We start from the raw sequence: 12,669 nt of genomic DNA on the forward strand, positions 1-12,669 counted from the left end.
CTATGATATTGGGCTGTATCGATTTGTTGGACTTTCTTGCCTTGACAATGCTCTAAACCTCCCTTTTGACTGGTTACTGCTTACTTGCCTTCACTCTTGCCCAAAAGAAACATTTTTTTTCCACGAAGACTTAATGTTGTACTTATGAAGCCTCCTGAATATCTCTTTAAATATTTGCTTTCTGTGGCAGTTGAAAAGAAAATATCATTTGGATTGTATAGACAGCATTGAAGTCCTTTCAAAATCTATGGATTGGATGCCTGAAATGAATCAATTCCATGAGGCTGCTTGGTATATGTACAAAGTCTCCAACAGTTGGTTTTCTTTTTCCACATCTAATTATACATTTGTGTGAGATGGGTGCTCTAGTTTCCTCCCACATTCCAAAGACATACCAGTTGGTAGGTTAATTGGTCATTGTAAATTGTCCCATGATTGGACTAGGGTTAAGTTGGGGGTTGCTGGGCAGCGCAGCTCAAAGGATGGCTAGGGCCGATACAGTGCCAATTCTGCACTGTAGCTCAATAATATATTAATTAAATAAACAGGTGTTGCCAAATCACTGTGTGCACGCATGGAAACTGCAGAAGTTTTCATCAAAGCAAAAGAGGCTGAAGATGCTGGGATTGTGAATAAAAACAGATTGCTGTGAATATTCATCAAGTCAAATAGCATTTGTGGAGAAAAATAGTGTAAGATGAAGTTCAAAGTTCACAGATCACCACCAACATCTTACCTAGTTGTGTTGTAACAGAAGTAATTTCTGCTAAGTAATTTCACTTTTAAGATAATTGGCAATATAGTTTGGGGAAAAAGCATTTTAATTGCAAAAACAAGTTAAACATGCTAAACTATAAGCAAACTGTAAGCAACTTAATGAAGTTAACCTGTAATATATTACAGTTCAGACCTCAGTGAGGGTTCATTGCAGCTTGTACTCTAAAACCATGTGTGTGCATTCCTCAAAAAATTATGCAGACTCCTTAAAAGGTTCATATTCCATCAATCATGTATCATTTTTTTAGACTTCTGCCTCAAAGAATGAGTCAAATCTACAGCTTTTGTGCTCTTTCCTAATCCGTTTTCCTCCTCTGTCTTACCTCTGTTCTGACCTTGAATTAGTTAGCCTCTTGTCCATATTTGACTCTACCCATGTCATCTCCAAACTTATTTTGTTAGTGATATTCTCCCTTGTTTTGCTTTAATTTCATTAATCTGCTAATCATCTAACTTCCTGTCCAGACAGGCATGCTATTATTTCTAAAATAGCCCTCTTAACCTATTGAAGACTATACTGCAAATCAAAAGTATATGCTGGAAATGCAGCATTTGTGGAAAGAGGAGCAGTTAATGTTTCAGGTCCAGGACCTTGTATCAGAAGTGGGAAAGAGAAGTCCAGTAAGCTACCAGGAAGAGAACGAAAAATTAAGCCAAATGATGACCGACAACTATGATCTATCAATACAGAGATATACAGTATATATAGTGAATTTCTTAAAGTTGGAGATTTCAATATTAAGTCCTGAAAGCTGTGACAGGCTTGTGCTGGTGCTTGTAACACCACAGGAGGCCATAGACAGAAAGGTTGGAGGGGGGAATGGTGAATTAAAGTGGCAAGTAACCAGAAGCTAGGTCACTTCTATGGCTAAATGCAGTTGTGACCAATTTCCTCTTGATTTGAAAGTCATTGTCATTTAAGCTTTTTCAGTTCATATTTTAACTGTTGCTTCACACCTGCAGATTTATCCATTTACTCTGGAGTTTGCTCCCATTGCTTTCAACTAATTCTACACTAGCAAGATTTATCATTATCTTTTGCCATTCCTCAAATTGCTTCTGCTTTTCCATGCTGTTCCTTGCTGTGTTCTTTCTGCTGGGATGTCACCTTGGATGCCAGTCTGATGTTGGTTCTCTGGCTCGACCGCCATTGTCAGATTTCTGTCATTTCCATCTCCACTTAGTCTTGAGATTCCAAGGCTGCTTTCTCTGGCATACTCTTAAGAATCTGCATCTGCCTGAAACTTGCTTAATGATCTTCAGCCACACTTTCTTGATTATTTTCTGAATGCTGTTGTAGCAGTCTGTAAATTGCTTTGAAAGTATAACTTGGGTGATTCCTTATTTATCCAGTTGGTCTTTCTGCCAGGCAGATAATTTAATAAGTTTACTGTATGGCCATGATCTTGGTGAATGCAGTTGATTGTTTATACATTATTAGGTTTGACTGGAATGAACCATGGTGTTTTTGGTTTTGAGCTTTTCAACTGGAAAAGGGTACTGCAATGGCTGGCATCAATCTCTTCTCCAGCTCCATGGACCTGACTTCAATCCTGATCTCGGGTGCTATCTTTATGGAGTTGGTATGTTTTGCCTGTGACTGTCTGGTTTCTCACTTGTCCTCCAGTTTGCTCTCACAGCCCAAAAGTGTGCTGGTTTTTCAGTTAGCTACTGTAAATTGTTCCTAGTGTACTTAGCAGGAAAATCACTGGGGAATTGATGGGCATGTGAAGAAATACAAGAATTATGAAAGGAAGCTGGCGACTAATATCAAAGAAGATAATAAAAAAAATTTAAGTACATAAAGGGTAAAAGAGAGTCGAGGGTAGATATAGGACCAATACAAAATGATGCTGGAGATATTGTAATGAGAGATGCAGAGATGGCAGAGGAACTGAATGCGTATTTTGCATCAGTCTTCACAGTGGAAGACATCTGCAGTATACTGGACATTTAAGAGTGTCAGGGAAGTGAAGTATGTGCAGTGAAAATTTCGACTGAGAAGGTGCTCAGGAAGCTTAATGGTCTGAAGGTGGATAAATCTCCGGGACCCGATGGAATGCACCCTCGGGTTCTGAAGGAAGTAGCTGGAGAGATTGCGGAAGCATTAATGATGATCTTTCAAAAATCGATAGATTCTGGCATTGTACCGAATGACTGGAAAATTGCAAATGTTACTCCACTATTTAAGAAGGGTGGGAGGCAGCAGAAAGGAAACTATAGGCCTGTTAGCCTGACATCAGTGGTTGGGAAGTTGTTGGAATTGATTGTTAGGGATGAGATTACGGAGTACCTGATGGCACATGACAAGTTAGGCCAAAGCCAGCATGGTTTCCAGAAAGGAAAATCCTGCCTGACAATTCTACTGCAATTCTTTGAGGAAATTACAAGCAGGGTAGACAAAGGAGGTGCAGTAGACGTGGTGTACTTGGATTTTCAGAAGGCCTTTAACAAGGTGCTGCACATGAGGCTGCTTAGCAAGATAAGAACCCATGGAATTACAGGGAAGTTACTAGCATGGGTGGAGCATTGGCTGGTCAGCAGAAAACAGAGTAGGAATAAAGGGATCCTATTCTGGCTGGCTGCCGGTTACCAGTGGACTTCCACAGGGGTCGGTGTTGGGACCACTGCTTTTTATGATGTATGTCAATGATTTAGACTACGGTATCAATGGATTTGTGGCTAAGTTTGCTGACGATAAAAAGATAGGTGGAGGAGCGGGTAGCATTGAGGAAACAGATGCCTGCAGAGAGACTTTGATAGTTTAGGGGAATGGGCAAAGAAGTGGCAAATGAAAAACAATGTTGGAAAGTCTATGGTAATGCACTTTGGTGGAAGAAATAAATGGGCAGACTATTATTTAGATGGGGAAAAAATTCAAAATGCAGAGATACAAAGGGACTTGGGAGTCCTTATGCAAGATGCACTAAAGTTAGCTTGAGTCAGTTGTGAAGAAAGTGAATGCAATGTTGGCATTCATTTCTAGACATATAGAATATAAGAGCAAGAATGTGATGTTGAAGCTCTATTAGGCACTTGTGAGACCACACTTAGGAGTATTTGTGCAGTTTTGGGCTCCTTATTTTAGAAAAGATATACTGACATTGAAGAGGGTTTAGAGAAAATTCACAAGAATGATTCCAGGAATGAAAGGGATACCATATGAGGAATGTCTGGCAGCTCTTGGGCTGTATTCCCTGGAGTTCAGGGGAATGGGGTGGATCTCATAGAAACATTCCAAATGTTGAAAGGCCTGAACAGATTAGATATGGCAAAGTTATTGCCCATGGTAGGGGGAGTCTAGAGGGCATGATTTCAGAATTCAAGGATGTCCATTTGGAACAGAGATGCACAGAAATTACTTTAGTCAGAGGGTGTTTTTAAAAAAAATTTTTAAGCGTGTCGCACCAGACAGTCAGCCATTCTTGTCTGGCATGTGGTGTCAGGATTGGTCTCTTTTTGGATTAACTGGGTCACGGTATGAACATTCCTGACTTGACCCTTGTATTTTTTATGAGGCCAAGTGGCTAGCTCAGCGCTCAACCCAGCACAGTTGGAAAGCGTGCTTGGGATGGCCCGACTTGGATTCGAACTTGGGAACCTTCATCTCCAGCCGGCCAGAGGTTGGTAAATCTGTGGAATCTGTTGCTGCGAGCATCTGTGGAGGCCAAGTCATTGAGTGTATTTAAGGCAAAGATAGACAGGTTCTTGATTAGCCAGGGCATCAAAGGGTATGCGGTGAAGACAGGGCAGTGGGGAATGACTGGAAGAATTGGGTCAGCCGTGATTGAATGGTGGAGCAGACTCGATGGGCCAAATGGCCTATTTCTGCTCCTATATCTTATGGTCTTAAGTTGATGGGAAATAAATGGCGGGAATTGGAGAGCCAGCATAAGTAAGCTGAATTACTTTCTCCCATGTTGTGAGAGTTTTGAAAGATGTCCCATCTGGAGATCATATGTGGTACAAGGAGTAGCATGAATGGGAAAGGAAGTGATTTTTATTATTCATAATATTTAAATATTTGACCTTTGTACATTTAATGTTATGGTCACTATTGGACATTTATTCTCATAGGATGAGTGTACAGACAATTCGAAATGTTTTCAGCATTGAAAATGGCTACCGTCTGAATGATGATCAAATTGTGAATCATTTTCCAAATCATTACGAGCTGACACGGAAGGACCTGATGGTAAAGAATATCAAGCGCTATCGCCGAGAGTTAGAAAGGGAGGCAAGCCCACTTGTGGAGAAGGACGAAAATGGCAAATATGTTCATTTAGGTAAATGGAAAGACCTTGCCTGTAATAAAGTATCTGATCCAGGGTATTGGAGAACAACTGTGCCTTAATTATAAGTAAAATAAATTCACACTTGATGGCGACCTTTGTGGGTTTAGTTATACCAAAGTACTTTTATTCTGGGTAAATTTTGGTAATGTAATGTAAGAAATGAGGCTGTCAAGCCTCCAAAAATAATAAGATGTTAAAGAACAGGAAAACAATATAGTTATTTGAATAAGGGATGGATAAGGTGAGAATAACGGCTAATTTTCATCAAAGTAGTGCCATGGTCTTTCTAAATGCTCATGAATAGGCCGGCATGCCTTTGTTTAATGTCAGCTTTCTAAATGAGCCCCTTACAAAGTTTATTTCAAAGCAGCAGCCTTTCCGTTCCATGCTCAAGGATCAGCATAGAATTTTTTGACCAGTTTTCTGAACCAGTATCTTTCTGATTTAAAGGCAAATTAGTTCAAAATGATTAAGAGCTGAGATTTTCATACAATTTATTTTGGTAATATTTTCATATTTGATAATCTTAACTAATAAATTTGATTAGACATTATAAATGCTGATCGATCTTGTAGTTTGAATGTTTGCATAAATATTGTTAATGTTGCATGTTAGCCAACATTATTGTTTGTGATTTAGAAAGCAAGCAAACCTCAAATAAACAATTTCCATATTTATTCATTGATAAAGAAACATTCATTAAGAACTGCTGAATGAAACATTGGTAGTTTTAAAGTTACTTTAACAGATTAATATTGTTTTTATTTAAGATTATCAATTGATCTCACAGCTATATGAATAAAATGAAGTGTTTGTTTTCCTGTTGACTGTTGGCAGAAAGGTGCATATGCAGAATATGCAATATATGCAGAAAGGTGCTAGAAAAAGTCCAACAATATCATGAAGGATCCCACCCACACTGCTTGTTTGTCTTACTCCCATCAGGGTGCAGCATTCACTGTTGGACCACTGGACTCAAAAACAGTCATTTCCCCAAACATCATCAGGCTGCTCAACACATCCACTCATTTACTAACCGCCCCCCTCCCCCACTCCCGCCAACCAGGAAAGGCCTTACACAGTGATTGGTAGGGCACCTCCAAGTGCAGTAGAACAGTGGGATCTGGGAATACAGATCCATAATTTCTTGAAAGTGGCATCACAGCTAGATAGGATAGTAAAGAATGGCACATTGGACTTCATAAATCAATGTATTGAGTATAGGAGTTGGGATGTTATGGAATTGAATAAGACATTGGTGAGGCCTAATTTGGAGTATTGTTCAGCTTTAATCATCTACCTACAGGAAAGATGTAAATAAGACTGAAAGAGTACAGAGAAAATTTACGAGGATGTTGCCAGGACTTGAGGACCTGAGTTATAGGGAAAGGTTAAATAGATTAGGACTTTATTCCCTAGAACATAGAAAATTGAGGGGAGATTTGATAGAGATCTACAAAATTGAGGGTAGATGCAAGCAGGCTTTTTTCCCACTGAGGTTGGGTGAGACTACAGCTAGAGGTCATGGGTTAAGGGTGAAAGGTGAAATGTTTAAGAGGAACATAAAGGGGATCTACTTCACTCAGAGGGTTGTGAGCTGCCAACACAAGTGGTGGATGCAGGTTTGATTTCAACATTTGAGAGAAATATTGGATAATACATCAGTGGGAGTGTTATGGAGGGCTATGGTTCGGTTGCAGGTTGATGGCTCTTGGCAGGTTAATGATTTGGCACAGACTAGATGATGCTGTGACTCTATAACACTACTACATCCTCTTCAGCTACTCCTCCTCCTCTCAGCACCCTTTTAAACTCCCCCCCCCCCCCCCGCCACCCACACTACTATTTTACAGTTACTTGTACATTCTGTTTTATAGGAGTACTTTTATACTTATTGTGTTTTTTATGCTGCGTTGGATCCAGAGTAACAGTCATTTTGTTCTGCTTTACACCCATGTAGTGAAGAATGACAATAACCAATCTTGAATCTTGAAATTTGAAAGACCAGGAGCACGGTGTTCTTTGATTTCTCAGAAATCTGGTAAATTCTTGAATATTACTTGGTCTTTGTCATTGACAACAGACAAAGTTTTGTCTCCAGAAGAGCACTATATCAGAAAATGTAAAGATTCGTGAGAAATGTATCCTTAACATAAGCTTGTTTCGGAAGTTTTGAATGTTCTTGTTCTGGTGCATGCAATTGAATGCATCTATTGAAAGAGAGTATTATTTTAACACTGCATACAATTATCCATAAAATTTGTTTGTAGGTATGTTTTATTGGGTATCTAAACCATATATCAGATGTGAAATTTGCATGCTAACTTGGTGTTGTACACAGTTACACAGATTGGGACACATGACTGTAGCTGCTGGAATTTGTGGCAACAAGTAAAGAACTCAGTGACTCAGGTAGCATCTGTGGAGCCATGGGAAATGCCCCCTCCTTTCACCATTCCTCATCCCCTTTCCCTCTCTCACATTATCTCGTTGCTTGCCCATTGCCTCCCTCTGGTGCTCCTCCCCACCTTTTCTTTCTTCCATGGCCTTCTGTTCCCTCCTATCGGACTCCCCCCTTCTCCAGCCCTATAGCTCTTTAACCAATCAATTCCCAGCTCTTTACTTCATCCCTCCTCCTACTGGTTTCACCTATCACCTTGTGTTTCTTTCTCCCCTTCCCTGCCTTTTAAATCTACTCCTCATTGTTTTTTCTCCAGTCCTGCCGTAGGGTCTTGGCCTGAAACATCGACTGTACTTTTTTCCATAGATCCTGCCTGGCCTGCTGAGTTCCTCCAGCATTTTGTGTGTGTGTGTGTTGCTTGGATTTCAGTCATCTGCAGATTTTCTCTTGTGGGTGACAATTCAATTCATGATCCTATACCAGGAATTGTCAACAATTCAGATTGAGACCCTGAATAAATTATGAAGCAGAGTCTTGAGCCAAAGTGTCAGCTGTCCATTTGCCTCCTTTGATGCTGCTTGAGTTCATTAAGCAGCTTGGTTTTTGCTCCATGAGTTAGGACAAGAGGGTAACTAGGGAAAGAGTAGGTCCACTTAAGAACAATGGAGAGTAGTTGTTTGTAGTCAGAGTAAATGAATCCTTAATACTTTGTATTGATATTCAGCATAGAGGAGGATGATGGTGAGATTATGGAGAGGAATGCTCTTACCATAAGGGTATATTGATATTTAGAAGGTGGAAGTGCCTAGAAAGATATTAAAATGATTAGGTTCCCAGGGCCTGATGGGACCTATTTCAGAATAGTGAAGGAAGTAAAGGAAGAAATTTCTAGGGCCCTTACAGAAGAATTCTCCAACCATGGGTGAGGTGCCAGAAGACTGAGAATATCCAGAGTTGTTCATCTGTTTAAGAAGAGCAACAGGAGCAAACCAGGAAATTCTGGTGAACATGGAATCGATAGAAGAGAAATCATTGATAAGAATCTTAGGGAGAAGCATGAATTTACTTGGGATAGTCAGTATTGTTTAGTGCAGGGAGATTATGTCTCATAAATCTAATTGAGTTTTTGAGCAAGTGGTGGAGATGATTGTTGAGGTTGGATGCTGTCTATATGGACTTCAGTAAAGCATTTTTAACAAGGTCACATGCCAGATCTGCAGTGATCTGGTAAATTGGATCCAAAATTAGCTTTGCTGTGTAAGAGGATTGTGTTAGAGAAATGTTTTCCCAACTGGAGATCTCTGACTAGTGGTGTTACGCAAGGATCTGTGCTGGGACCTCTGTTAATGATAGAAATTAACAATCTGAATGACAATATAAGATACAGATGACACAGAAGTTGATACAGATGCGATTAGTGAAGAAGGTTGCCATCAAAGACACTGTAGGATATAGATCAGTTGGAAATTTGAGTGGAGATCTGATAGATGGAGCTTAATCTGGACAGGTATATGGAGTTTCATTTTAGGAGGTCAAACACAAGAGGTAAGTAGCCCGTAAATGGCAGAACTCTCCAGTACATTGATGCACAGAGGGATCTTGGGGTGTGATTCCGTGGTTCCCTGAAAATGGTAATTCAAGAGGATACAGTAGGTAAAGAAGGCATACAACATGCTTACCATCATTACTTGGAGGTATTGAGTATAAAAGTTGGCTGCTCATGTAGCAGCTGTATAGAACTTTGGCTGACTACATTTGGATTGTAGTGTGCACTTCTGGTTGCCATACAGGAAGGATGTAGAAAGTTTGGAGAGCGTACGGAAGAAGTTCACCAGCATGTTGCCCAGACTGAAGTGCATTAGCTATCAAGACAATTGGATAAATTTAGTATTTTTTTGGAGTGCTGGAGGTTGAATGGTGATGTGATTGAAGTACAGTGTATAAAATTACAAGAGGCATTGACAGTCAGAGTCCTTTTCGCAGGGAGGAAATGGCAAGTAGTAAAGCACATAAGTTTAAAGAAGATTTGCAGTTTTTTTAAAAAAAGAGGGACAGGTGCCTGAAAAGCACTGCCACAGGAGGTGTAACAAGTAGTTATGATAGTAATATTTAAGGGGTATTACAAAAAGACATGATCAGGCAGGGAATAGAAGGATATGACCACGTGTAGGTAGGGAGATGAGGTTAATTTGGCAGACATAGTTGGACGAAGGGTTTGTTGATGCACTGTACTGTTCCATGTTCAATGCTCCATGAACTGTTTTTGAACAAGCTAACTTCGACAAAATTCAGTGTCTTTTTGTACACTAATTCAGTGTAAGTAAGTGAGTGAGACCTTGGCACAATCAAGAATAGCAAACCTACCCTTTATTTAAACTTCATTGAGGGAACAACCTTATCCTGAAGCACAGTTTATTCTGACTTGCATTTTAAGATTTTATTAAGAACTATTTAAGTGCATTAAGTTCATATAAATTTGAGCTCAATTTTTGTAGGAATTATACATGAATCTCATTGACATAATTGCTCTCATGTAATCATATCTACCCAAGAATATCAGGTATGGAATTTTACCTTGGTAGAAATCACAATGTTTTTATTGGGTACATTTATTACAGTCAGTTAACTTGAAGAGGTATGAATTCTTCTAATCCAAATTGACTGTGACATAAATCTAAGAGCAAAGGACTTCACTACCTTGGCTATATTGACAATGTCAAATCATTACTTTTCAGATTTTATTCCAGTCACATTCATGCTGCCTGGCGATTACAATTTGTTTGTGGAGGAGTTCCGAAAGAACCCAACTAGCACTTGGATAATGAAACCATGTGGAAAAGCTCAGGGGAAAGGAATTTTTCTTATCAATAAACTTTCCCAGATCAAGAAGTGGTCACGAGACAGTCGGACAACCACGTGAGAATGACTGTGTTTTGGTTTGTTATTACTTTTATTGGCACCCAAATGGACACAATATATCTATGTTAGAAACTAGTTGCAGTAACAAAGTGAGATACTACAAATGCTGGGAATGTTAAATAAAACTAGAAAATGCTGAATTTACGACTGTATCTCTACAAAACTATATTGGCAGAGAAAGTAGTTTTAATGTCCTGGATTGATTACCTTCTGTCAAGATTTAAAAAGTTTTAATTTCTAGTCCTCTTTACTTCTTTTACAAATTCAAGGTATTAATTTGCAGATTTATATCTCCAGCTGGGAAAGAGGCATATGTCATTTCATTGTACATAGACAATCCACTACTGATCGGTGGAAAGAAGTTTGATTTACGCTTGTATGTGTTGGTGACCTCCTATCGACCACTTAAATGTTACATGTAAGTCAGAGAAATCAGTCAAATTACTTTCATGTTCATGTGTTTCATCACAGTTGGACAGAATTTTGATGAAGTCTGTACCTCTGCAGGTAGCATAATTATCCAGTCAAGTTAAATAAAATTGAATTTAAACAATGTGTTAAGAAGAATGCAATTCATTGAATTTTATATTTTATTGTTTCCTCAAAAATTCAAGGAAACCTACAGATTTTGAATAGAGAAAATAATTGCCAAAATTTTAATGGAAACCCAGAAAAATCTATGCATGAAAAGTGAAAAATAAAAACTCTTCTTTTGGTATATTTATTTGTATTGAATCCCTTTTCAACATTGTCAGCTTAAAAACTGGATCAATTGAGCTGACAGCTGGTGGTTTGGTAGGTGTCAGCCATTATAAACTCAGGTAGTTTCACCCTTCTGCACAGCATTAGCTATATGAAAATCTTACCTCCAGCTCTGTTGCTGGGCGAGTCAGTAATCACCTGCTGATACAGTTCACAATTGTCCTCTTAGCTTTATAACAATTTAATTAAAAGCAAACTAGTACTGCCTGGAGTCATTTGCAAATTATTTTGTTTTCCCTGTTTTCTAATATGGAAAATAGATGATACTCAGGATAAAATTATGATTTTGAAATAATATTACTTCTGTTAAATTTCTGATATTTGACAAATAAAAACTCTCTTGCAGGATGAATCATTCTCATTTCCTTTACATTGTAGGTATCGGCTAGGATTTTGTCGATTTTGTACAATGAAGTACACGCCAAGCACCAGTGAATTGGATAACATGTTTGTGCATCTTACAAATGTGTCTGTACAAAAACTGGGAGTAAGTTGATTAACTACTGCATGTTGAATGTTAAAATGACAATATAAACAGTCAAGATGACTGCATGAGTTTGAAATACTGGGAGTACTGGCAGGTCAGGGTCAAAACTTTCTATGCAGTAGATAACTCCACATTATAGTCCATGGATTCCAACTGAAGCAGGTGGAATTGAACTGTATCTGCATCAGTTTTAATAAAAGGATTCACATATAGTCAGAATGATGGATGAACTCTGTTAGCTGTTAGGACGTTGTGAAGTGCAGTGAATGCAAGGGTTCAGAACCAAAACTGCCAATTGGGAACAGATATATTGGTCCTAGTGTACCTTAAATGTTTCTTAAATCATATTTTTCAAATTAAGTGTATTATTCAGATAAAAATGTACAGTGTAAATATTCATGATAGTGCTGCAAGAGATGCTACTCTGGGGCTGTAGTTGACGTTTATCATTAGCTGAGAGATTTCTCTCTGCAATGCATTTGAAAGACGGTATCCAAGGGCCAATTTGGAATATTCAGGGCAAAAAAATGTTCCATTTCTGAACAATGATACCTTCATCCTGATTGAAACCAAGGGAAAAGTCAAAAAAATGATTGAAGTGGCTGAAAAAGTATCATAAATTTGTAACAGTAAAATTTTTAGGTTCCTTAAAATTGTTATAGCTGGGAGTGGGGGGGGGGGGGTGGAAGGAGTGGGGATAAGCTCCCACTACCTAGTGCCCAATGGCATGTTTCTCCAAATGGACTCCAACAACCAAATCAACCAAATCCAGCTCCTGGCCTTCACGTGTGGCTTACTAAGGCCCGGGGAATCGTTTCTACTGATAGGTGAAGGGGCAAACCTAGTTACAGGCACTTTAAAACCAGTTGCTTCAGCAGATGTGGCTCATTAGCCTTGGTCAGCAGCTCATCTAGAAGAAGGAAATCTCTGATCTCAAATCTCTGTGCCTTGTGGCTATACCCACTTCGGGAGTAAACCCAGAGGGAAAAGCCCAGAACTTGAGTCCCTAAGGCAGTCCTACATTGAAT

The 12,669-nt window shown here is 39.0% G+C and overlaps 1 protein-coding gene across 4 annotated transcripts in view; it reads left to right on the top strand.

The window, feature by feature from the left end:
* LOC140717094 (polyglutamylase complex subunit TTLL1-like) overlaps positions 1–12,669 on the top strand; it is a 29,707-nt gene that overhangs the window by 9,675 nt on the left and 7,363 nt on the right. For 3 of the 4 annotated variants that reach the window (XM_073030292.1, XM_073030293.1, XM_073030294.1), the window contains 4 exons: positions 4,855–5,063; positions 10,209–10,389; positions 10,676–10,810; positions 11,533–11,641. In XM_073030292.1, coding sequence (XP_072886393.1) covers positions 4,855–5,063; positions 10,209–10,389; positions 10,676–10,810; positions 11,533–11,641 — 634 coding nt within the window. Of the gene's footprint in view, positions 1–1,451; positions 4,401–4,854; positions 5,064–10,208; positions 10,390–10,675; positions 10,811–11,532; positions 11,642–12,669 lie in introns of those variants that run through there. The other variant, XM_073030295.1, reaches the window with a different exon arrangement.

This window comes from Hemitrygon akajei, chromosome 27 (genome assembly GCF_048418815.1).
Source record: "Hemitrygon akajei chromosome 27, sHemAka1.3, whole genome shotgun sequence".
In the NCBI taxonomy this organism is placed as follows: Eukaryota; Metazoa; Chordata; class Chondrichthyes; order Myliobatiformes; family Dasyatidae; genus Hemitrygon; species Hemitrygon akajei.